This window comes from Euprymna scolopes, chromosome 15 (assembly GCF_053919585.1).
Source record: "Euprymna scolopes isolate OS-2025 chromosome 15, ASM5391958v1, whole genome shotgun sequence".
NCBI lineage: Eukaryota > Metazoa > Mollusca > Cephalopoda > Sepiida > Sepiolidae > Euprymna > Euprymna scolopes.
Genome location: NC_136496.1, coordinates 44,694,876 through 44,722,431, shown reverse-complemented (window position 1 = coordinate 44,722,431; position 27,556 = coordinate 44,694,876). Strand labels below are relative to the sequence as shown.

At 33.3% G+C, this 27,556-nt stretch overlaps 1 protein-coding gene across 5 annotated transcripts in view; it reads right to left on the bottom strand.

The window, feature by feature from the left end:
• Positions 1–27,556, bottom strand: part of LOC145293802 (uncharacterized) — a 287,168-nt gene that overhangs the window by 125,257 nt on the left and 134,355 nt on the right. For all 5 annotated transcript variants that reach the window (XM_080140374.1, XM_080140376.1, XM_080140375.1 and 2 more), the window contains exons 2-3: positions 17,191–17,247; positions 9,530–9,646 (exon numbers count right to left, since the gene is read on the bottom strand). In XM_080140374.1, coding sequence (XP_079996500.1) covers positions 9,530–9,646; positions 17,191–17,247 — 174 coding nt within the window. The remainder of the gene's footprint in view (positions 1–9,529; positions 9,647–17,190; positions 17,248–27,556) is intronic.

Here is a 27,556-nt window from a genome sequence, read left to right as displayed (position 1 = left end):
TTAATATTTTTTGTAAGCGTTTTTTTTTTTTTACTTCACATTTTTGGCTTGTTATTTTTCGTTTAACTATCGTATCTAACTATTTTTAATGCGCTAATAACTTTGGTAACATTGTCATAGCGTAGAAGTTCATAGTTTAGCTTGTGTGAGGGTTAAATTTTTTTTTACCGATAACAATAACGTTTTTTAAATTCAGACTGCCATTACAGCTTGCTGACGTCAAGATCACGTGACATGACTCAGCGGGTTTTAAATACAAGTTGACCCAAAATAAACGCCCCCGTTTATACTTTATGTAGACGAGTTGACGCCCATATTTTTTGGGATAGTTATAAATCGATTTAAAAATATGTAATGTTTAACATTAAAATGTCACTTTTTTGGCCCCCCCCCCCTGCAGAAAATCGATCAGTTGACGCACTTCTGATGGTCCTTTTGGGCCAATTTTTCGATATTTGTCGTCCGGAGGGTGGGGCTTTTATATGAGATCAAGTTTGTGAATTTTTGTTCCGTCGGTCAAAAGTTTTTAGCAGACACACAAACAACAAACATACATACATACATACATTTTCGCTTTTATATATATAGACTAGCGAGGGGTACCCGGCGTTGCCCGGGTGTTTTTCAGGGTATGTGAAAAAAAAACAGGTGCCCGTGAAAAAAAAAAAAACGAAGCCTTCACGACGCGCAGTTGGAAAATAGTAAAGTGTTAAACAAAAAACAGGTGCGCGTTTTTGATTGACGTGACGGCAATAGGTATTCAGCAGTAAGCATTTTGTGCGGGACAGTTTTGAATGAGGTGAATAAATCGGTTTGTTTGTTTTGAAAAACCCGCTGTTTATTAGGAGGAGCGAAATGAAAGCTACAGTCGGATATGAAGCCCAAAACAATAAATTTTAAGGGGTCATAATAGGGATCAAAGTTAAAAAAATTGACCGCTTCTTTCTTTTTTTTTGCTCAACATACACCTCCAAATATCCGGGCAACGCCGGGTACTCATACTAGTATATATATAAAAGTGAACCTGTCTGTGTGTGCATCTGTGTGTCTCTGTGTATACATTTCCCTATGCAATAACTCTGTCAATTTTCAGTCTACAGACTCGAAATTTAATATACAGGGTACTGAGATTTGGGAAAATCTGTGTAATCCGTTTTTGGCCAGAAATTTGGCTATTAAGGGTTCAAAGTTCAACGATTTGACCTTTGAGAACTCTACTAAACTCCTCCGCCAATTTTGAGTATAAACAATTGAAATTTTAGATATAGGTTCCTTGGACATGGATCTAACTTAACTTGATTTGAGCTCGAAACAATAAATGTTAAGGGGTCATAATAGGGGTCAAAGTTAAAAAAAAAACTGACCGCTTCGGTCTCTAACAAATTACTCAGACAATTTCTGGTCTAAACATTTGAAATTTTACATAAAGGCTATTCAGAGATAGGGCAAGCTTTTTAATCGGTTTGGATCGAAAATTTGAGCTACCAATATATAAACGTATGTATGTTTGCATGTTTGCCTAAAACTTTCGACAGAGGTGACAAATTTTTACAAGATCAGTATCGTTTTGAAACTCCACCTTCAGACAACAAATAACGAAAAATTGGCTAAAAACATTAATTTCTTCACCCTCAACTGGGCACTTTTCTACAGGGAGGGATCTTTTTTTTACTGATATTTTTTAAAGTCATCTCCCCCCTTATTGATTTTCTAGCCTTAATTTAAACTTATGTTACTTCCGGTTTGGCGGTGGTCGTAACAACAAAGACGTCAGGTTTTTTTCCCGTTCTTTTCCTCCTTTGCAGTACGGGTTCGAGCCTGCCTTCCTACTACCACTTTTTTTTTTTTTTTTTTGCTGAACATACACCTCCAAACACCCGGGCAACGTCGGGCACCCATGATAGTGTACATATATATATATATATAAGTTATAACTTCCTCTATTTATTTAACAGAAGGTAAATAAAAAATTGCTTTCATCAGTGCCTGATGGATGATCTGTGTTTTAAAACTTATGGATGATCTGTGTTTTAAAACTTATGGATGATCTGTGTTTTAAAAAAGAAAGATTTTATTTTCAATCGCTTTCATCCCCTTTTATATTTAGTTCTGCTTAATAGTTTTATAATAAATCATCACACTTCTTGAGAGACCAGCATTCAGACTCCTCGGCCTAGCATTCATAGGCAACATAATTAGAATAAATGCATAGAAGATACTGTCAAGTCTGCTGCAAAGAAGGTGGCCTCCTACCTGTCTAGAAAACTTCTTATACCTCCCAACATTCTATATCGTTATAAAGTCACCATTCACTCATGCATGGAATATTGCTGCTACATCTGCATTGATGCTTCAACCACTAATCACCCACCCCCTGAACAAAGTGCAAAACAGAATTTATAACTTAATAGATCCCACAGTCTACCAAGCTCCAGCTCCTGTCCCATCGCCATAATGTGATATCCCTGTGTTTGCTTTACAAGTACTTTAACGGAATGTATTCTAATGAACATACAAAACTTGTGCCTCTTCAACATGAAATAGCCCTGATCAACACAACAATTAGCAAAATTCCACCCCTTCAATATAGAGGTCATTAGACGCTGGAAAACTTTTTACTCTAATAGATTCTTTCCTTAGATTGCTCACATTTAGAATTCCTTCCTTACTTACTATTTCCCTAACATGCAGAAATTTAAATGTAATTTGAACAAATACCTTGCTACACAACTCCTCGCTTAAAATGTCCCGATAAATCTGGCCTCTGAACAATATACTTTGGCGTGAACAAAAGTAAAAAAAAAGCAATCAAAACAAAAACTGGCACATACATGAACCAAGACTTTTTTGTAAGACAAATTCATTTGTAGCACCATTACTATTCCATATGTTAAGCTTTACATTTAAAAGAACCTTATTACTGCATTATACTTGGTCATTCAATGTTTCTACTATAATTTGTATGTTAATCATGAATAGCTGAATAGCACATTAACTACTATCAAACTTAATTTCTGGCTTCTCTCATCAACTAGCACTTATCTGTCACTTTTACAACACAAGACAAAACTGATTGAAGTATATAATCTAATGTTATTGTTTATTTGAAGTATTTCAAAACTTGCTTTTATTAAGTTGTTTTGAGAGCCATATTATGAAATACAGTTGTTCATCATATCCTTCCAGGCATTAGCACCTCCTTGCTTATTTACTTTTTTTAGAGGGGGTAGAAGTAAACTTCCCAGGCTTAAATTCCTTCTTTGAAGAGTATTGCAGTATATTTCTATTTGTCATGATACATTCCTCATATTCCCTTTTTTGGAGGAGGGGGGGGGCAATGCATATATTCATTCCTCATGATACCATCCTTCCAGAATTACCTTCTCCTTTATGGGGCAGAGGAGGTAGTATTGTATATGTTCTGTCATCCTGATACCATCAGGTATTAACTTATAGGAACATACCTTTTAATCGAACATGCATTTAAGTAAATCGCACACACACATCCATGCATACACCTTTTAAACAACGCATCAGTTGCTGCCCTTGTGGTAACCTCCGTTTTGCCCAATAGGTGGCGCTTTCCATTTCCTCTTCCGTTTTCTCTCTCTCTTCCTTTTCTTCCCACTCGAGACATCGAGCTGACAACACATATTTTTCTTCAATTCGAGCCTCCAATGTGATTAGCACATGAATCACGTTCACGCCTTGACAGGGCGTTATCTTCTTAAGGTAAATTCTTACACACACAAGGAACTTTCAACGTATACTACAAACTCTCGTGTTTATACATGCACGCTCACACTTCAACGAACTTTCTGACGTTAAATTTGAACTCAACCTCAGATAAAAAGTCTCAAACTCAAATCCAACTGTTCTCTTCTCTCTGCACTTTCCACACTGACGCCCAAAATAAAGAAGACGGTTCTTTTATAGAGAGACCCAACCACATCTCATTTGCATACCCCCTCTCGTCACATCACATGATTCTCAGTCCATAAATACCAGGGGGGGGGGACATTTTTATTTTCTCTTTTTTTTTCTTTCCTAACACGAGCCGCACGATGCATGAGGTAAGGTTCTTTACTTTTAACCCCATACCCCCTTGATCTCTAAGATCAATAATTAGTATCATAGTCCACCATGCTGGGCGTCTTCATTCACGGTGCGATCGTCGAAGAGGCTTTTCTTCAGACACTTCAACATAAGCATCAACCTCCCCTTTCCTCTGATGGCAAGAAGACTCTCCGTATATCTAAAATGTGACGAGGCATTCCGTCAATCGCTACCTTGTTTTTGGAGAGTACTTCAGTCACTGTACCTTTTCCCCAGCGAGTCGTGCATAGAGAATAGGGTGGTTTCACCCACACCTCTTCACCAACTGCGATGTCCACGCAGGCCTGTTCTTCTCTCTGCTTTACAGCCAATGGATGTCGCCATTCATAAGAAAAAATAAACCGGTGCGGCACTGAATTTTCGTCTTGACTAGCCTTCGGTGTCATATTGTACCAAAAAACTGCTTCTCGGGGCGAAATCTGGCTTCTTGATGCCACAGCTTTTATAGTGCGATGGTGCCTCTCTATAATTCCATTTCCACTTGGACGGTATGCAGCTCTAAAATATAGCCTCACATTCCACTTCGCACATGTCTCTAAAACTTCCGAGCAGAAAGACGTACCATTATCCAACAACACCTCTTCTACTGGCCCCCTTTTCATAAAAACCTCCTCGACAACTCTTTTTACCTCTTCTGCTGTTTCATTCTTGATTTTTCGCCATATCGCTACTCTGCCAGGCCCACAATCAATCATAGTTACATGCGGTTCATGTTGATAATGTGTGATGTTAATAGCCAATCTCCGCCAATTCTCTTCAACATGCAGTTCCCCTTTTTCATGTCTAGCCGGTTCAGGGTCGATTGATTGGCATTCCCTACATTGTTCCACCACCTTTTGGATGTCTTGCATTGTGACGTGCGGGTTTACTTTTCTTGCCAGGTAAAGAGTCCGTTCCTTTCCAAAATGATGCAGGTTATGCAGGTCTTTTAAATTCTCTACTGCACAACATGCTGGAGCCCCGTCTCTTTCCTTGTGTAGCCAGGCTTTCTTGATTCTTGTCAGCCCATCTGCTTTATTTTTTGTGACGGAACTAAGGTAATAGTTACCTTTAGTTCGAATTCTCGAACCAAGTCTCCCAGCACTCCAAGTCTACACTTGATAAGCATCTCCGCTGCTCCTTTTGTTTTGATCCGCTTATCACCAGACAGCTCCGATTTAATCCACGACATCACTGTTGCAGAGTCTGTTTTAACGTTCACTATCTGTAGCCCCGCTTTTGGAGCTAGATTGATGCCTTTCATCACAGCATCGAGTTCCGCAACATTGATATGGGCGCTATCATCCTTTTTGCGTAACCAAGCAGCATCTTCAACAGCCACTTCTCCTATTTCCAATAATACTCCTAATGCTACACTGCTAGCATCAGTCCATATCACCCCTTCATGGCCCTCCTTTACATGCCATTCTCCTCTCACAGGGTCCATTTTTTTCACTTCTGCAATGACTTCTTGTATCATGAGAAGCACTTCTTGATCAACTGCATCTTCTCAACTGTCTGTCCCAGTCTGCCTTTTAATAAAACTGCACGCAGTTCGCAGCCATCCAGCTATTGGGTAGTGGCCAACCAGCTTTCCACATATAGAGAAAAGCTCTCTCTTAGCTAGGTCAACCTTGGCTTCAGGGATCTCATTTCCTCGCCCAAACATCAATTTTCCTGCCTTATTGTTCTGTAGTCGAAATCCCAAAGCCATTCCGTTTTCCAGTGACTCAGGCGGTTTTGTCGTCAGTCCATATACTTTGATATGCTCTCTCACCCTTTCCGCAGTCACCTCTGTTTCGTCCACTAGTACATCGTCAATGTAAGAGCAGGTGCCTCTCTTCACTGCATCGTCTTTGGCCAACACTGTCTTAAGAACTGCCGTCATTATCTTTGGTGCAGAGTTCAGACCAAATCCTAATCTTTTCAGACAATAAACTTGACCTTTGTACTCTACCAATTGATATTTCCACAATTTCTCATCCACATGAAGTTGGAGGAAGGCTGACTTCAGGTCCACAATTTTAGTTGCCTGCTTCATCCTCCTCCATTTCCTTACGACTTCTTCACACACGTCGATTCCGTCCTTTGTGTGACAAGCGACAAACTTGTTCAGTTCACGGAAATCCAACACTGGCCTTTCTTCTTAATAGGTTGGACCACAGCCATGAGTGGCAAAATTCCTTCAACCTTCCCTGACCACGGCATTACTATTCCTTCATCTATCCATCTCTCAACTTCTTTTTCAAACTGCGGCTCCGCAGCTCCTTTCAGTGTGCTTTTGTAGCAGCTGACCCGATTCGTCAATACAGGTGGCTCCGCGGTCCATCGCCATTCTACCATCCATTTTTCGCCATCGAAACAGGCTTGAAAGTCATCATCCTCAATCAGACATGGTCGGGGTTTCGACGGTTGGTATCACCCCTGCTTACACTTCCTGTTATTCCAGGTGCACTCTGATTGTCAAACTTCACCTGGCCTTTAGCAATAGTAGTTCCTCCCAATCGGTCTATCGCGTCTAGGCCCAGCACCACATCAATTCCTGCAACCAGTCTATCCAGCACGATCACTCTTAGCCGCAATGGCATATTCCTTACTACAATCTCCGCATCGGCCTCTCCACAGCATTCCACTTCTCTGCCATCCATCACTCTAACGTTGCTGGTTCCATTCCAAGAGTTGGCGATGCTCGTAGTAATAAGTGTTGTTGTACATCCAGTATCAACAAGAGCTCTAGCCCTCTTTCCATTGATTGTGATCACTAACTGTGGCAACAAACTTTCATACGCCTGCTCAGTATAAAAGGGGTGACTACTGGCGCAATAGCACCTCTTTACTCGTTTCTCGGAAGCGAAGGGAAATTCCTGCTAATGTGCCCTACTTGGCCACACCGAAAACAGATAATGTCTGGCCGTGGCTCCCTACAGTCTCTCATCAGGTGTGGTCCTTGACATCGAAAGCATTTACCGGTAAATCCACGGCCTTGCTTCATCACTGGTCGCTCCTTTCTGCTTGCCACAGAAGCCGCGACCGCCCCCAGCTCACCGGGCTGTTTCGCCAAAACTCTAGCATGCCTTAGAATCTCCTCCACCTCCATGGTTTCAATATCAGTAAGCCGTTGCAGTTCCATGGAGATGCAATCAGGGAAACCAGTTACAAGCGCTAGCTTTACAGTCTTCTCAAGGCTGCGTCCCCCATATCCAGTCAATCCTGCTAATCGCCTTATCTCTGCCACGTACACGTCCACAGACTCCCCAGTCCAGGTGACTCAAACGCGCTTTCGGAAAATGCGGTCTTTAACCGGTTTTCAATGCTCTCAGCAATGGCCTGATCCGTCTCTCCCATTTCTAGATAGACCGCTAGAGCACTTCCTTCCAAATACATTGGTATTAAAGTAACGTGGCTACATCCTCGATCTCCTGCAGCCTTGCCACCAACTTCAGCTTGTTAAGCCATGTAACCACGTCACCTTCTCCAGTAAATGGCCTCAGGATATTGCTGCTCAATCTTACTCGGTCACCCATTTTTGTCACTGTGCCGAAATAGCTTGACGTTAAATTTGAACTCAACCTCAGATAAAAAGTCTCAAACTCAAATCCAACTGTTCTCTTCTCTCTGCACTTTCCACACTGACGCCCAAATTAAAAAAGACAGCTCTTTTATAGAGAGACCCAACGACATCTCATTTGCATACCCCCTCCCCCCTCTCGTCACATCTCATGATTCTCAGTACATAAACACCAGGGGGCGGCCATTTTTATTTTCTCTTTTTTTTTTCTTTCCTAACACGAGCCACACGATGCACGAGGTAAGGTTCTTTACTTTTAACCACACTTTCTGACTTCATAAATGTGCGTGTCGTGAGCTCATACTTAGAACAATTAACTTCATGCATGATATATACACATAGATGTGTGTACACAAAATGCTCTCTTAATGTTCTCACCCTCTCTAGTTAACTAAAACATCTTGTATATATATATGTAACTCGACTCTTACGTTATCCTTCTTAACGTTATTCTTTTTAACGTCTTCTTAAATGTACTAGTAAAACATACTTTTCATTGTTGATCGGTTTTTATAACATTGTCCTAACAACAACAACCTCCAACTATCCAACTTATCGAACATGCAGCCCATTCAAGTAACTGGTTTATACACACAGCCTATTCCAGTAACCGGATCCTATATACGGTCTTCAAAGAGGGGATCCAGCTATACAACCGGTAACTAAACTGCACAACGGGTCCCCCACAAGCTCCTGTTTGGTGTGGTAGCAGTAGTATTTGTTTGTCATGTCATTTTCTCAGTCGTTACCTCCTCTCTTGGAGGTCAGTGTAGTATCTGTTTGTTCACTTTGATACCATCCTACTAGGCTCACAAAAATATGTGACTGGAGGGAACACATATTTGTTATAATAGTATATAAGATAAGCCCCTTTTAACTGTTTATCATTTGTTTATATATAAAAACTCAAAAACTAAAAAAATAACAAAAAGATACAGAAAATTAAGTTAGATTATAGCTATACCTAGAGAAAAATAATGGAGAAAATAAAAAAATTGAAATAATGCAAGGAAAAAAAAAACAATCGTTTTGTTACAATCTTTTTTTTTCTTTCTTTTAGCACAGGAGTCACCACCTATTAAGGCTCAAAGTCCATGCCAGGGTAAGAGTTAATGAGTGTCAGGAGGTCGGTGAGATAAGACTGTGACGATGGGTTGTGGTGGAATTTGGGGAGAATTTGATTATTTAAGAGGCCGACTCGACAAGAACTTGTTTACATTAGACTTGAGAGTGGCCTTGTTGTAGTCATCTGGGAAACGGCCTCTGCTGCACAGTTCCACAGATGCGTAGTTCTAGGAAAGAAACTTTGTTCCTGGAATTTGCATTTAGTTTTAGGTACAGATGGAGAGTAGGAGAAATTGTTGACAGTGGTTATAGGCAAGTGTTTGTTGTGAATGTTTTGCAGCAGGGTGTTCATAGATTGAAACTCAGTCAAGCACTTGCCATGAAAATAACAATAGAGATAAACTCGTAAGATCTCTTCTTTAAGAAAAAGGTTGCCTACTAGATTTCAAAGTTAGTTTTTAAACTTGTCAAGGCTGGAAAGGTTACTCTGAGCAGATGTGGCAACAGTACTCCATCTTAGGATGTACTTAGTTCTGATACAGGCAAAAGATTGCATTGGGAGTGAGATACCTTCTGGAGCAATAGAATGATCCAACCATTTATCCAGTGGCCTTGGCAACAGATTTGATGTAAGTCTTCTATTTCAGGTGAAGAGTGAAGCTTATCAAAGCAGGGTGCTTCCACGATACGCGAGCAATTCATAATTCAATGAAATCAATGACAATCATCAACATGTTCCGCTGAATCTAATATTAAAAAAATTGTTAATCATTGTAGTATAAACGGATTTAAAAACATTACCTGTTGGCATATCAGTACTGGCTGCCTTTTGATTTCCACGTGGTGATTTGGACATTTTAGTGACAGATACTTCTTTACGATTGGAAGTTGTTGAACTCCCTGTGTTGTCAGTGGAGTCTGAGAAGAGAAAGAAAGAGAAATTAAAATGAAAATAAAAATAAAATTCAAACATTTACATAATATCAAATCAAAGTTGTTTTTTTGTTCCCTAAAATAATCAAACTAGACCCAATTTTCACCACTAAAAATTGCTATGCTGTCGTTCTGCTGATCACTGTCTACGCTTTAGCCTTTATTTTTATTTAGCCTTTATTTTTATTTAGCCTTTATTTTCAAGTGGCCTTGAGCCTTGATAAGTGGTGACTCTTGTTAAAAAAAAAATGCTTGCAAGCCTTGCTCCCCCTTCCCCAAAAAACTAAAAAAAAAAGTAAACATGCTTTGAAGGAATATGAATTTCATATAAATTCCAAAGAATTCTCAAAACTCAGTTTAAAAGTTGGTCATTATAAAATCCGTTTAAAACAAATTTTACAAAATTTGGAACTACACTCCTTCCTACTAACATTTTTTTCGCTTTTTTTTTTTGATGAAGTGATATCAATTAGACATGAAACATTCAGATTGTCATGAAAAAATTGAGCATCATTCGATCTTATAATGAAACTAACTATAATCTTTACGAGTTAGGAATTCAAAAATTAGCTAAGACTTCATGCAGAGAGGTAACGAGTGTCTTCAACAGGTCCCCAGTCACCGAGCTCTATATGATACATGTCAAGGCATTTTTGTGCCGTTACAGTTTGTAGGTAGCCTCTCGCTGGCCATCTGTGCTTAGTGAAGAGTCATACACTTCACAAAATAACTTGGATAATGTACATAGTCATTATATAGTGGATCTAGAGGAATCTAAGCTTGATAAAAAATTTATTTTGTTTACAGGTATTTGTAGTTCCTATGGTGATTATCAACAAACAGATGCTTTAACAGCTTTAGAGGTGCCTTGCTCCAACTAGCAGAGAACTATAATACAGATGCTTTAACAGCTTTAGAGGTGCCTTGCTCCAACTAGCAGAGAACTATAATACAGATGCTTTAACAGCTTTAGAGGTGCCTTGCTCCAACTAGCAGTTATACTAGTGGCACACACAGATATTATCATGGAAATATTTAAATGACTGCTCTTTGAAAGGAACAAGAAAAATTCTTGACCTGACAAGTTCTATCTAACAAACTTTGGTCCTTGAATAAACAAAGAAAAATAATTCAATTTTTATTTATTTTCAGCCTTGTAGTTGCTATGACTTACCATTAATCACTTAAAATCATAAAAAATGATTTTCTATATGAAAAACAAACTTCTTGAGCAAGTTACATAATTTTTAGAGTATGATCTTTTCATTCTGTGTGTCCATAAGGACCTTTCTGTCATTTTTTTTAATATAGAGGGAATTCTAGATAACCATCCAAACTCCTTTATTCCTGTTGATTCTCATTGTTTTCTTTCCAAACAGTTTTTTCCATGAGTAGTAACGTTTTACCTCAATCTGTTTTATTGTTTATAAAAGTAATTTTATCTATTATATTTGATTTTGAATACTTTTACTTTTCAATATGTACACAATTTATCAAATAAAATTCCCTTTTCTTACATGAAAAAAATTATTCTCCTAATTATTTTAAATCAATTCTGTATAAATGTTTCCACTTTACAAAATAAAAATCTCTAAAGTCATTAAGTTAGATTTTCATTTTTTAATTGGTAGAATAACAAGACATTTTGAAATAAGCATTCTAATCCTGAGTCAAGTGTGAATTTTTAACAAGTTGGTTCATTATTAAAGGGCCACAGGGAGTTAATACCAGGAAGTTCTGTCAAATGTGAAAAATAAGATTTTGTTGTATGTAAATAAGACCTAATACAGGTGTGGATTTGAGTCTGTGTTGAGACATAGAAATGAATGGGAATGGAGGTGGGGGTTTGAGATAGAGCTAATGGAAGACTAGAACACTAGTGTGTATAGGTTCAATCATCAGGGGAATGTAAATTTGACATATCTATGCTAAAAGGGGTTTCAGATTTAATTGAGGTTATTCTGTTATAAGAATGCTTTTAATTTGACTAGAATTTTTACATGGTCAGAAAATGTACACTTAGCTGTCCTCTTCCCCACCCCATGACTATCATCCCTACTTACATTAGAGGTTAAGAGATAAGGAAGAAAAGGGAAAGATGCAAGGAAGCAAAGAAAAGAAAAAAGGAAAATGGAAAAAAGGGAAAGAGGAAGAATGATAAAGGGAAACCATAAATAATTTATTGGTGGTGATTCTAAGGCATGTCTTTATCCTTCCTACCTGTCCCCCATCCATGTCCACGCCTCCACCCTTACTCATAGCTTTTTTACTTATTTATTACTTGAAGCCTTGAAAGTTGTATAATAATAATAATGATAATAATTAAAAATCTCAAAATGTATATAATTAATTTATCTCCATACTTAGATATAATCATCTATTCTAATTGTGATAATGATAATTAAAAATAGAAAGTAATGGGGATAAACATGTTGGTAACTGTGATATTTATGATAATTGATAATGATAATTTTTAATAATAATAATCATATTCATTAATAATGGTAACAACAGTGGGAAGAAAGTTTTTAAAGTAAAATTCAAAAATCTAAATGTAAAGAATAATAGATTTAAAAAATAGAAGATGAGATGTAAATGGCAAAAGATAAAATAAGTCAAGGTAATTGATCTGAAAGTAGTCACATATGCATATACATACATCTATATACATGTATACATGCACATATTTTTTTATTCGTTTGGAGTAGATTCAAATAAAAAATATTTCAGAATTAGTCTTTAAGTTTATGTTATATAATTGTGCATATTCTTTTACTGTTTAAATTTATAATGCACTTGGTGGTTGTGAAAGGTTGAAACTAGTCAGTGTTTAGAGTTGGCGATTAAAAGTTATGGATGAAAGTGCTTTAATATAGTAGAGAAAACTATTTCAATTAGAACAAAAAGTTCAAAATAAAGTTTAAGTTTAGGCTGATTATTAATTCCGTTTTATTTGTTTTGATTGTCGTACTATATATATATATATATATATATATATATATATATATATATATATAGCCTCTTATTTATGTATGTGCTTACTTTCTTCTTTATAGATATATTTTAGTTTTATATTAAATGAAAGATAATGAATATATTTCATTTTTATATTGAATGAAAGATAAGGAAGAAAAGTTTATATAAATTTATGTCATCAGAACAAAAACAAAAAGTAAAAGGGGAAAATTGAGAAAAAGAGAAACCTCTTTAAACCATGGCATTTTGAAACCGAATGCTTGTCATCAGAAGAGAAGGGACAGAATTATACAAACTGCAAATATAGATAAAAACTGGCTTTATAACATTTAAATATGAAATGAGAATGAAGGAATAGAATAATATGGTAAGAAATAATTAAGAAATTTTAAAAGTAGATACAATATATAAGAGTAAATCAGAAGGTAGTATATAAGTAGGTAACATCAGGTTGACAAGAAAGTTCTTGCAGTTTTTAACTCTTAAATTCAGATGAACATAGCTCGGCTCAAACAAAATTTATTGATCAAAATAAACACCATCAGAATCAACACACTTTTGCAAACACAAAACAAGTGTATTAATGCCAGTCACTTAAAAACCTTGTGTTCTGATGGTAATGAAGTTGCTGAAGGCATTTTTGATATCACTTAGGTTTTTAAAGCATTTCTCACACAGAAAGTTGTTGAGATGCTTGAAAAAGTAGTAGTCGGTAGGTGAGAGGTCTGAAGAGTGTGGCGAATGAGGCAGAGTTTCGTAGTAATTCATTCAACTTCTGCAGGGTCAGTTTAGCAAGATGTAGTCGGACATTGTCGTGGAGGAGAATTGGGCCTTTTTTTGTGGCTAATGCTAGGTGTTGTTATCGAATTTTCTGATGCATTTCATCCATTTGTTGACAATATTTCTTCATCGTAATGGTTTCGCCTGCATTCAAAAAACTATAATGGATAAGACTGGTCGCAGACCACAAAACAGTCAGCATGACCTTCTTTTGGTGCAACTCTGGCTTCGGTAAGTGTCATGGAGCTTCATCAGCATCGCCATTTATAAAGAACTCACTTTTCATTGCAAGTCATAAACTAGTCAAGAAACGGATTATTCTTGATGTGTAAAAGAAAGGAAGATGACACTTCATAATGGCATTTCCTTTGATTGTCGTTCAATTCATGAGGCACCCATTTATCAACTTTTTTTTTTATCTTTGCAATCTCTCTCAAGTGGTTGGAAATCGTTGTATACATTACATCTAATTCAGAAGAGAGTTCTTAAACAGTTGCTAAAGCTCTTAATTGATTGTTGTTAACATCTGTGACCAACCACTATGCTCATCATCTTCAAGACGCTTGTTGTCACCATGAAATTACTAACACCATTATTGTGTTGTGCATTCAGTAGTGATTCTTGTGCCAAACATTTCATTGATATCACAAGCTGTTTCAGCAGCTTTTCAGCCTAGCTTGAATTGAAATAAGAAAATTGTGCAAATTTGATCTTTTTCCATCTCGTATTCAATGTTCTGAAAAGAAGACGTAATTGTTAGAAAACGATTGTAATTTAAATGATTAGATAGAGCGACAAACACTCTTTAAAATGATGCATAAAGTAAAGGTAATAAAAAAAACTTATTTGAAATCAAAATTAAAAATTCTGCAAGAACTTTCTCATCAACCTCATAGTAATAAGAAAAATATGGGTCACTATGAAATAATGGGGACCATTAAAGAAGAGCAAATAAGAAAAGATAGGGAAGATAGATGAGAAAGTGAAGAAAGGAGATAGAAAAAGCAAATAAGGAATATCGAAATACACATATAAATAAAACAATCTTAAAGTAAAGAAAATAGGACCCAAAAACTTTGTAAACAGTTGCCATATTCTTTGCTTTCCGGAACCCTAATCTAAAGTTTTCACTTGAACTTGTATAAATATGTTTTATTTTTTATTGTATTTTTGACCTTTTTTCAAATACTTTTTTGAATACTTTAAAATTTTTAATCCGGATTTTTAAAGTTTTTAGATCCTATTTTCATTACTTTCAGATTGTCTTATTTATATACTAGTGGGGGTACCCGGCATCGTCCGGGTGTTTAGAGGTGTGCGTACTTTTGGGTAAATCAAAACAAAAGAATAATAAAAAATCGTTGCCGGGGTGTTTGTGTCCGGGGGGGGGGGGGTTAAAAATGTTTTGGTAGGTAAGTAGGGAGGATCAAACCAGAAGCCTAGAGGCGAAGTTTGAAAATAAAGTGTGAAAAAAAAAAACATGCAACGTTAATTGCTCGGCCAGCAAGAAATAGTAACAGAAAGATGTTTGAATTTATTTAAGTATTAAGAATTGGCAGGTGCCCGCACTTAATGAGGTCAAGTTAACCTTCACTGCGGGGCAGTTTTTTATTTACCGCAGGGCAGTTTTTGTTTTTAATTGTTTCCCCAAGATGGTGGGGGTGGGGGAGCACCAGCTCCCCATAAAAAGGGGATTTTCCAAATTGAATAGCAATTGTCTGATATAAGGAGAAACTCTACATTGATCAAAGCTAATTGCTTTTGGACATTCCTGGCGATAGCAACACGTGGCGATTCAAAAATGTAGAATATTTAACGTTTCAAAAGTCAGACAAATTAAATAGACAGGCAACCCCCGTTGTTAACTCATAGATATTATGATTTAGACGTGATATAAAAAGCTTTAAGAATGAGCGACCCCCACCCCCACCCCCGAGAACAAAGGAAAAAAGCCTTTTGCGGACATACACAAAAAGCGAACATACATACGCACACACATTTTGCCTTTTATATATATAGATGTATAGAAAATAGGAAAATAGGGATACATCATCCCTTCTTTGATTTTTCTATCTCCTGTCCTTCCTTCACCTTCTCATCTATCTTCCATATCTTTTCTTCTTTTATTATTGGCTCTTTAATGATCCCCATTATTTCATAGTGATCCATATTTTTCTTTTTACTATTACCTATTTACACTTATATATTATATCTACTTTTAATATTTCTTAATTATTTCTTACCATATTATCCTATTCCTTCATTCTCATTTCATACCTAAATGTTATAAAGCCAGCCTTTATCTATATTTGCATTTTGTATAATTCTGGCCCTTCTCCTCTTCTGATGAGAAGCATTTAGTTTCGAAATGCCATGGCCTAAAAAGGTTTTCTCTAGATTTTAATTGCTCCTCTTAACTGTGTTGAGCTTTTTCTATCTTGAGATGTTTACTTTGTAAAAGATATACTTTTTTTTTAGCTTCATTTAAATATAACTTTTTTCCACACCCAAATAAGGTATGTTGCCATTTGAAACGTAAGGGGTTACAACTTGGGATTGTGTCTAACAAAGAACTGTGGGGAGTTGAGGTTACTTTTAAACTTCTGCAGGTTAGTAGCCAGGGAATCAGGAATTCAAGTCTAGCAGTCCAAGAGAAGAAACTATTAGAGTAAAAAGCTATTAGGTATCTTGTGAGCTCAAGAGTGAAGAGGTAGGATTTTGCTGTTTTTCTTTTAAAAGTAAAATATGCCATTTGAAATATCTGAAATCTGACAAAGTGTTGCTGACATCAAAGTTATTGGTAAAGGCAAACAGGCACAACTCAAGAAGGAAGTTTTGAACTTGGATTCAAATGATGTCAGCATTCGTTCAGTTGAAATTAAGGTGACAGCAGATATTTATTAAAAGTAGTTAAAGAATTTGAACCTTGCTGTGAACAAAAAAGAAAAAAGCTCAGTTTGGTCAATTACAAAACAAGTGGTGGTTTTCAGCTCAAAACTTATCTATTTTTTTTTTTTTTTTAGAATTCAATAAACCATTCTTTTTAAAGCAAGAAAATCTGGCAATGTAATATCAGTTTCACTGTAAACCTTATCAGTCGCAAGATCATCAAACAACTGATTTTCATCCAAATTAGTGATTCACTTTTATCACTTGGATTATTCTGACTACGGTTCTCATTTTGGATTTATTCTTGAAATGTTTCAACCAGTGTAACCTCTAACCTTCTCCAGATGCATTTTGTCAAACTCTGGAATTTTCCCATGTTTTCAAAATAATGTTGATGTGATTTACTAAATGCGGTTATGCTCAGTCACTTTTTTATTCATCTTTGATTTGATGTCTGCTACACATTTCACCATTCCATTGTCTTCAGCTTTTCTGCCACATTCACAATTGATTTTGTAATTCTTAAACAAATTGAATTTCTTATCCACCTTTCTGGATCTACTCTGAGGTGTTTATTATCAAATATCAGCGTTCAATATAAAAGATGAAAATATGTGTCTAAGTTCATAACTTTTTACATGAAAATGAGATACAACACGATTCCCAACCCTCAAGCCATGCTATGATTGTGACGTAATAGTCCACTCATAGTTCATAGGTTAACTTTAACTCATGAAACAAATTTACTTTTCTTCAAGAAAAATATTTATAATTGAATTTATTAATTTAATTAACTGCATGTGTCTGTATTGAATTATATTTTCCAAGGTTTGATAAATAAGGATATCCAAACATCATGGTTTTTTCTTTTTTTCTTAACTTACCAGAACTTCTGTTTCTCTTCCCCGGCGGTTCATAACTAAACTCATCATCGAGAGGACCTGAAATGAAACAAAACAAAAAATAAGGCAAAACAGAAGATAGCCTTTGAAAAAAATTTTTGCTTTTATGGTTGGTAATTCTTTAAAAAATGATAGTAAATTCAGAGCGTTACAATTGTTGAAGAGAAGCATATGTGCACAGTGTGGTAATGGGTGAAAGTGAAACATCACAAGTGAGGATGTGTGCTGCCTGGAGAGAAATTATATGAGAATGATACGATCAATGTGTGATGTGAGAATTAAAGGCAGGCTTAGATCTGATAACATCAGAGGAAGATTAAGACTGGACAATATTGGGAGATGTGTACAGAATGGAAGACTTTGCTGGTTTGGTTATATTAAAAGAATAAATGAGTGCTTGTGTTTGTAAATGGAGAGCAGTTGAGGTGGCATGGTAAGTTGTTAGAGGAAAATCAAAGAGAGCATGGGAGGAAATGTGATAAGAGTGAGTTTGAGAGAATAAGGAATAAACAATGACCTGGTCAGAGTTAGATTAGTTTCAACACATGCTTACATGTAAAATGGAAGTTCAACTGAATATGATGAAAGAAAGCTGAAGGAGATAATAAACAAGTGATCAACTCTTTTTCATTATTGTTTAAAATTGCTTTTTATGGGTCAATGAAAGATGAGGATATATAGATGTACATATAAAGATTAAAATATGAGCATGTGCATCCGATGTTGCCTGGGAATTAATAAGGACACCTGTGAACTCTTGCATCACACATTAAAATATATTATTTTATTGTTTATAATTAACCTCCCCACCTTTATACCATCAACAAAATAACTGCCCAACAACAAAACATTTATTTTTTATCAGAAAGAAAACTAAGTTTAAAAAAACTTTATTAAAACAAAAATATTTAAAAAATATATAAAAGTTAAAAACATTACTGTATAGGGCGTTCTCCCAAAAATGCCATCGATGGAATCATTAATGAAATTCAGAATCCTTTCTGCAATCCAAAAAAAAAACCCCAAAAAAACTTCAGGCTGTGCCTAACTTGTCCATGTCCAACAGTCTTAGTTTTATTGCTGTTCATTGATATGCAGGGTACTTTGACGATTATCTCAGCAGTAGGAGGTGTAATTCTGAATAGACTTCACACTCACCAGACCATAAACCTCAGATTTTTTCTATCTGTGGAGTTACCTAAAAAATAATGTCTATCATAAAAAATATCCTGAGTATTTCTGAATTGAAAAGGCCCTTCACAGTCGACATTAGTGCAGTGCTAAGAGAGGAGTGTTGTAGAGTTGTTAACAATTTTGCATATCTTATTCGGATGTCTTTATCATTGAAATTGACAATGAAACAAAGGCTGTTGGACATTCATGGCTGAAACTTGGTGGACAAGTCAGATACAGACTAAAGTTTATTTGTAACAAATATGGTTGTACTGCAGAAAGGAATATGAATTTATCAACAACTACATGGATGTCAGTTGTGGGTCAGTTTGTAGTATATTTAGTTGCAAATTTTTGAAACTCGAAAGTTCAAATTGATTAATAATGATCATCATTAGATTTGTTGTAAAATCTTACACTGAAACAGTTATGTTTAATTGTTTTAAGAATAAAATAAAATATTGTTGCTGTTAATGAATGCCGATGTGAAAAGAAATTCTGCGTTATGATTGTTAAACATCCTAATATAAAATGAATATGAACATTTTATTCTGGAAAAGTTGTGTTTGATCTTAGTATAGGGTTTTGTTTTCAATTGCATCCCCTGACGATAGTATAGATATGTTATCACTTGTTCAACAACAAAAATATATTTATATGTATCAGATTAGCAGAAATAGTAATCATATACTCTTAATTGAAAAAAAATATATTCTGCATTTATATGAAATAATTTTTAAAAAAACTATTAATGTAGACCTATAAAATACATTTGTAAACAGGATTCATTTATGTTCTTTAGAAATTTCAAATGAATGTTTAATAGAAGTGTAAAAACCGTCACTTATAAGAAAGAAAGAAAGAAAGAAAACAAAAAAAGAAGACACAGCATTGTGCAGGAGTCATTTTATTTTCATTTCACTTTTTTTTATTAATTTTTTGCTATATTAAAAGTTCAAGCAATCACGACATGCTACTTCAAAATGTTCATTGAGAGATGTGCTTCAGCCAACATATTATGTGCTAATCACCTATATGAATAAAAAATGGGAACTGAAGCTCTAATTTGCCATTTGTGGTAGAACTAGTATAGTAAGGACCAACAGAACATAATAATGATTGCTACTTCTGCCCAAGGAATAAATGTAAATTCATGAACTACATTTCAATTCTCTGATATCTCAACAGCAATCTGACCAAATAGCTCCAAGTGACCAGTCACCTGTTTCAGTTTCACCTGTTTAATATGAGGTTATTTGTGACTGATAGTACATCATCTGCCAACGACCCTCAAATTGAGACTGACACTGAAGAGCGACTGAATAATGGTTTCAATTTTAAATATCTTGGAGATGTCCTAAATTGTTCTGGAGGCTCTGAATGGACAGTGGCCTGCAGGATTAAAGCAGCATGGGCAGCTTGCATGTTGATGACGGAAGTGTTGTGTCATCAAAAGTAAGATTAAATGACAATTGCATCAGATTTGTTGTTCTGTATGCATCCAAAACATGCACTATGTATTTCAATTCCATAGCTCATGTCAAACAACAAGAACAAATCAATCAATCAATTAGTTTGGGGTCATTGATGTGGAGGAAGTTATCTGAAGAAAATTAAATTGGTTTGGTCATGTGAAATGATGTCTTCAGAAAATCAAAAGGAATTATTTTTAATAGAGATAGATGGTCACATAAAAAAGTGGGTAAACCTTGAAGGAATATAAAAGAGTTGGTGGGTGAAGACATGGAACAAATGGGATTGAGGATTTATGATGCAAATGATAGAAAATTGTGGAGATGAAGAATGGTCTAATCGCATCAAGGGGGAAAAAAAAGACTTAAAAATGATAAAAGGCTATTTCTAGTTAATTAAATTACTATTAAGTGAACTCACGTTACAAAATTGTAAAAGGAAATGAAGTCTGAAATGTTGATAGCAGTTATGAGCTTCATTTTGATTTTGCATCCTTTATAGTTCAATTTAATTTATTTTTATTGAAAATACTTTTTCAGTCATCCTTTATAGTTCAATTTAATTTATTTTGTTGAAAATAATTTTTTTTTTTATCCTTTATCGTTCAATTTAATTTATTTTTGTTGAAAATACTTTTTCTGTCATCCTTTATAGTTCAATTTAATTTATTTTGTTGAAAATAATTTTTTTTTTTATCCTTTATCGTTCAATTTAATTTATTTTTGTTGAAAATACTTTTTCTGTCATCCTTTATAGTTCAATTTAATTTATTTTTGTTGAAAATACTTTTTCTTGCATAGATATTTGTGAAATGGAATCTGATATCAACATCTCTGGAAAGAAAAGGAAGTTATAAGGCTTAATGTAATTTATTTATTACTGGTGCGGGTACCCAGCGTTTGCCCGGGTGGAGAGGTGTGCAACCCCCCCCCCCCAAAAAAAAACACAAAAATGTAGTCGGTGAGAAAAAGAAATATGTGAAAACCATTTTAAGCGAACTTGAAAATAATTCAGTTCTTGTTTTAAAAGAAAAAAAATCACATTTCATAAGCATCGAAATAAGAAAAATTTTATGGCAAATAAAAAAGCTTTTAACTCTGTTTAAATGTTAAAACTTTCAAAAAACGTTTTTAAAAAAAAAATGTGAAAACTAAAATCTTACGACGTGATCGCATTACCCACTGCCCCATGAGGCTGTAAGCGAAATAACTTTTTTTATTTAAACCAATTCAAGAAAAAATGCCTGACGTGCATGCATACTTGTCGACGTCATTTAAAAAGGAACAATTTTTTTCTGGCTATCCCTTGTTGTAAACGTTTATTTCTATATGAAATAATTGAGCATCTTTTCTAATTCTCACGTATTATTCGATCGAGACAGATGGTACCAGTCTCGACCTGGTCCAATACAGTGGAGAAAAGTTTTGAAAATTAACTAGTGTCACTAGGGTAAAGCCAAAAGATGTTATCTATTTTAAAATGAACTGTCCCAAAATAGAATTCTATTATCATGTCAAACAATTTTAAAAGCCTACTTCATTCTGTTGATTTTATGTAATTTTAATAGACATCTAAATTACAAATTTAAACTCTAACAAATAACATTGATTATATTTAAGAAATATTTAGTCAACAATTTTTACTCTAAGAAGTGAAAAGAGTATTTATTTTAAAAAGATTAAAATTTGTTGCAATTTTCACTAAATTAGCATCCGTTTTTATTCAAAGACTAGTTGTTAATAACAAATATTTTTTTAAGAAAAGGACAATTTTTTATTAAGATTATTAATTATTATTACATTTATTTCACCATTATTATTATTAGCATTAGTAGTGATAACTTATAGCGATAGAGGAAGAAAGCAACTGCAAAATGTCCACGGAGATCCATTTGTTGTATAGCATTCACCTTAGGCAGGGTGAATCGGCTTCCTTCAAAGGAGAAAATGTCAAGGGGATATTAAATTCACAGGATGTAAGGAGGTTCATTTAGTTTTGAGTTAATCACCAATCAAGTTGGTGAGATATGAAAAAATAACTGTTGTTTACATTACAAACGATATTAATACTTCAGTCAGCTGTACTGTCATTCATGTTAATGCAAAGCAGTTGCTATTTACATGATATCTATATCGAAACAGATGCAACACATTTATATTAGAGGTTAGATTGGATTGAAGAGGTGATAGTTTAGAATCATTATTTGAAAAAATTTAAATTATTTTTTAAAGGACAAAGAAACTTATATTTACACAAATTTTTTGTCGTTCATTTCAAATGTTTTCTTCACTATATATCTGGCTTATATCACTCAATATAGTGCACCCTTTTCTAACTAAAAAAAAAAAAAAATGGCTACATAAAGCAATAACAAAGTTTTAACAATTAGAAAAATTCTACTTTTTATTTTTCTTCTAGATGATGATGACAATGAAAGCCAGTTTTACCAAAACATTAACGAAAGAACAAAACCAGAACAACTAGACATAAAATAAACAATTCTGAAGTAATAAATCCACAACAGAAATGACGAATCACATTAAAAACTACCTTCAGGAAATTGAAGAAGGAATAGAAACCGACATTAATGAAGAAACACTTGTAAAGATGTTCTCAAGAAAAATGGCAAGCTTGAATGCATCTGGACATGATGGAAGTGTATTCCATCATGTCCACATGAATTGAAATTGAAAACATTTTCATATAGTCAGCTATTTTTTTAGGCTGGCTTGTGATAACTAATTATTGACATTTACGATCAGGTGTTGCTAACATTGTTATTATGTGTATATGTGTAAAGATAAAAAAAAAAATATTCAATGTAATTACAGAAAACAAATCTGAGGCACTAATATATGAAGTTAATGATTTCAGAAAACAAAATCCCAAAAAGTCGGCAGTCTTGCAGTTAAGTCCCGGCAAAGTTCGACAACTCTAGAAGAGTGACATCAGTATTTTACGCCGTCAAATCACGAATATTATGAATTATTAGTTTTAAAATAAAAATGATTAAAGTTTTAAAATAAAAAATTATGTAATTAATATAAAAAAATATTTTAATATTGGAAGTAAGCAATTGATTAAATAAAGTAAACGAACAAAATATACATTTTTATATATTTATAATTATTTATTTAACAGAAAAATGAAACAATTTTTAGAAAGTGTATTATTGTCTTAACAGAAAAACGGACAAAATAAAATCTGAAGTAATGAACCATGTAACAAAATATGAATTTATGTATACAACATAAAACAACTTTGAAAATTAAACATTTCTAAAAAGTGTATTGTTGTCTTATGCTTTTAATAATTCGTGGAAATGAGTGTCTCACGCCGTCTCAACAACTCTTCCATGGAATGGAACAAATTTTCATATTTTTTTTATATTAATTATTATATAATATATTATATATTAATTACATATTTTTTTTAGGTAAATGTTACCTTAGGCTACAACAAAACACCGATCACTCTAATTTGATTTTTTAGGGTATTTGAGGTCACTGACAACGAATTTTATAATCAAACCCGCCGCAAATTTACTGTTTGCATGGTATGAACCCCTAGACCTTGGGACTATTTTGTGCGATTTCACCGCCTTCGGTAGTGTTTTTCTTACATGATACATTCGCATTCGGACGGGCGTAGTGGGGTGTCTTATCATATTGTGTAGGAATTTTTCAAATAAGTTAAAAAAAAAAAAAAAAATTTTTAATGCTTTTTTAGAATCCAATTTTAGCGTTACAAATTCCAGAGAATTATTTGAGGATGGGCACTATTACTAAACAAATTATTTTTCGCTAAATAGTATTTTTTGTTTAAAAAATTAACCATTGTAAGCGTAGAACAAAATATCGAAGCCGGTCATCTTGTTTATCTTATGTCCACTATGTAAATTGAAAAATAAAAATGTCGGCTTCTCTTTCTTCATAAAGTCATCCTTTAATCTAATTGGTCCATTTTCTTTTCTTCGAGAGTGACCTGCTCTTTCTTAAATTTATTTTACAGTTTTGAACGGAATAAAATAAAATAAAACAAACGAAAAATTATTAAACAAGATTTGAACAAAATAAAATAAAACAAACGAAAACATTATTAAACATTTATTTTACATTTGTACGGAATAAAATAAAATTTTTTTACATTTGTACAGAATAAAATAAATTTATTTCACATTTGTACTAAATGAAATAAAAATGAAATGTTTATTTAATTAGAGTATTTTTTTAAATGCACACAAGAATTTATTTAGATCTAAGGCGGAGTTGTGTAACCATCACCCCCTGCGTAATTTATATACTGATAGATTTTTGTTTTTGTTTTTTTATTTTTCCCTGGATTATTATTGATTGGACATTAATTAACCAGATTATGAAAAAAAAAGAAAAAAAAACAAAAAAAAAAACAAAAAAAAACATCATTATTTCGACAATTGAAAGGTGTGCTCACTTTTTAGTTACAACGTTCTCGTAAATCGGTCACCCATTTTGTAACCAATAACTCCTTTTCCCAAACTTACCGTGTGAAAGAGAGAGTCGGGCGCCATTTTTAATTTTCCAATACATCGGTAAACACTTATGATTTTCGAGCTGAATAAACATGTTACATTAAATAAAAACTACTAAAAATATATCCAGTTAGGTAGAAAAGTAACTTATCTTACCTTTATCTTGCATTTATTTGCTATATATTTGTTTTTTGACAACTTTTTTGAATCTATGTATGTAAAACAAGCCCAGTTTGGGGGGGGGGGGATTCACCTTTCATAAAAACAGATAAATTATTGTAAAACACCCACAAACTCACCATTCATAAAAACAAATAAATTATTTAAAAAAAAAAAAAAACACCCACAAAATCACTTTTCATCAACGAAAAAAAAAGTTTTATATTTAAATTGATTACTTTTCTAGTCAATAATACTATGGAATTATTGAGGACATTTGTTTTGCGTTTCCTTATAATCTGAAATAAAACTTTTGTAAAATGTTTACAAAGTAAATTTTATCAATTACATTACTCGATTTATTCTTAAATTTTATTATTCAAAAATAAGCTAAAACAATCTGTTATTAATATTGAATAGAATTCAAATTTGAAAGAAAATTATTTACTAATAAAAGTTATCAACTTACATTTTAGTTTTTTACCGTTCTGTCCACGATACTTCTTCAAATTAATTATTAGTAAAAATTATACAGTTTTTAAATTATTTTTTTCTAAGTATTCCTGGGCCTCAAGTGTTTCAATTTAAAAAAAAAAATTTTTAAGATTGCGAAAAAAAAAAAAAAAAAAAAAAAACTTTCTTAAACTGATGTTTTACATGTTCATGCATACAAAGGAAATATAATATTGCATTTTAAATTTCCCCAGAAACTTATTGTTAAAATCATATTAAATATTCTTTGCACTTATGTTGTTTTTATTTGTGTGTGTGTGTGTGTGTGTGTGTGTGTGTGTGTGTGTGTGTGTGTGTGTGTGTGAAAACATTGAATAAACAATGCTTAATTTAATGATAACGTTAGTTTGAAAATTAATTTTTCTTTGAGCTACGAATACTAATTTCATTAACATGCACTTTAAGGGCTTTTTCATATTCCTGAAATATAAAAAAAAAAAAAAATGTTAACATCTACAATGCTTTCTTTTTATTTAAAAAGTAGAAAAAATTCATGTTTTTTTCGTACTTAAAACTATAACTTTAATTAAGGTGTTTTTTGTTTACATAAAATAACATTTTCATTAAGATTTAAAAAAATAAAATACTGGGTGCATCATATTTTGTGGTTCTTAATAAATACTAAAGATTTCATTAAAATTGGTTGTTTCCCTGAATTTTGGTGAATTTGTTTTCTTTATTTGATTAGTTATAAAACAGCTTAAACAATTGCTCAAATTTAAAATAACAAATTGAAATGTTATTGCGTTTATTCTCTTCCATATTTTTCTGAATGTCGACGAACATCTTATTTATCCAGACAGGGGCGGGAATTATAAATGGTGCCCAGAAAACTCGTCTCCGGAAAACTCGTCCCCTTTCGCTAGGTAGGAAAACTGGTCCCGTATTGAATAAATATCGATTGAAAACACATTTTATGATCGTTCTTGAAGGAGATATTGTTTTTTAAAATAGACTATAGCCCCCCATAATATTTAAAAAAAAAATATTTTTACTTGTTTAATGTTTTTTTTTTTTTTTAAATAAAATTGATTTTCTAAGTGTCCATTTTCTACCTAACTGGCTAAGTTCTTAGTGGTTTCACTTATTTTAAAGCGTTTATTATGTTCATACAAAGTTAATTACAAATTTTTTTGTTCTTATTTTAACGATGTTTTTTGGAATCATAAAAACAATAATAATAAAAAACAAAACAAAAAAATTAAAAAACAGGGAGCGATTCGATTCTTCGTTACTTTTTTTGTTTTGTTTTTTTTTTAATTATGATAGTTTTTTGTTGTTATGTTTTTGTTTTCTCTCATACCAAATGCACTCATGCGTTATTTAAAATTATAATTTTATCAATTATCAACATTTATTGTCGTCCTGTAAAATTTTGCAAAAATTAACTGATAAATTAAAAGCGAAATATTTTTTTGACGCGAGAGATGCCATGTGCTAACAATCTCTCGTTAACTAATTTTTAATTTTTACTTCAAAATTCTAAAATCAATCATTAAGAGAAAAAGTAATCACTAAATAAATTTATTAATCAATTTTATTGAAAACTCCGTTATCGTTTATCAAGAATCTTTTTAATTTGATTTTTTGTTGGTTGTTTTTCGGAGGGAGATATAGTTTTTACCCCCCCCCTCTCAAAATTATATTTTTAAAAATATTAAAATTTTCATTTTAAAACAAAATCTCCCTTAGTAATTTCTTTAATTTTCTATTTTTTAGCGATTATCAAGACCCCTAAGATGTGATATACCGGACATTATTTCTCGTTCTCACGTAACACTTTTGTTTGTTTTCTGTGTGTTTTTTTCTTTACCGAATAAACGATTCCAAATAAATTAAACAACAGTAAATAAGTAAATTCTTTTTTATATTAATATTAAAAAAAATATGCGGTCTCGTTTATGAACATAATAAACGCTTTAAAATAAGTGAAACCACTAAGAACTTAGCCAGTTAGGTAGAAAGCGGACACTTAGAAAATCGATTTTATTAAAAAAAAAAAAAAAAAAAATTAAACAAGAAAAAATATTTTTTTAAAATATTATGGGGGGGGGGGATATAGTCTATTCAAAAAAACAATATCTCCTTCAAGAACGATCATAAAATGTGTTTTCAATCGATATTTATTCAATAAGGGACCAGTTTTCCTACCTAGCGAAAGGGGGCCAGTTTTCCGGGGACGAGTTTTCCGGAGACGAGTTTTCCTAAATTCATTATAAATAACCTCTGCTTTTTTTTTTTTTTTTTTGATAATTGTGCTGTCTTTTTCGTAAGAAGCATATATATATATATATATATATATATATATATATATATATATATATATATATATATATATATATATATATATATATATATATAAATTCAGTATCTGAAGATTTTAATTCAATTATCCTTGAAATAGTTTTAAAACAAGAAAAAAGAAACCTTTTTATTTTTCAAGAAATTGTTTTTAAAAAGATCATATATCGCTGAATTTTTTTTTTTTTTTTAGCCGGCGTTAGAAGCGTTTTGGTACTT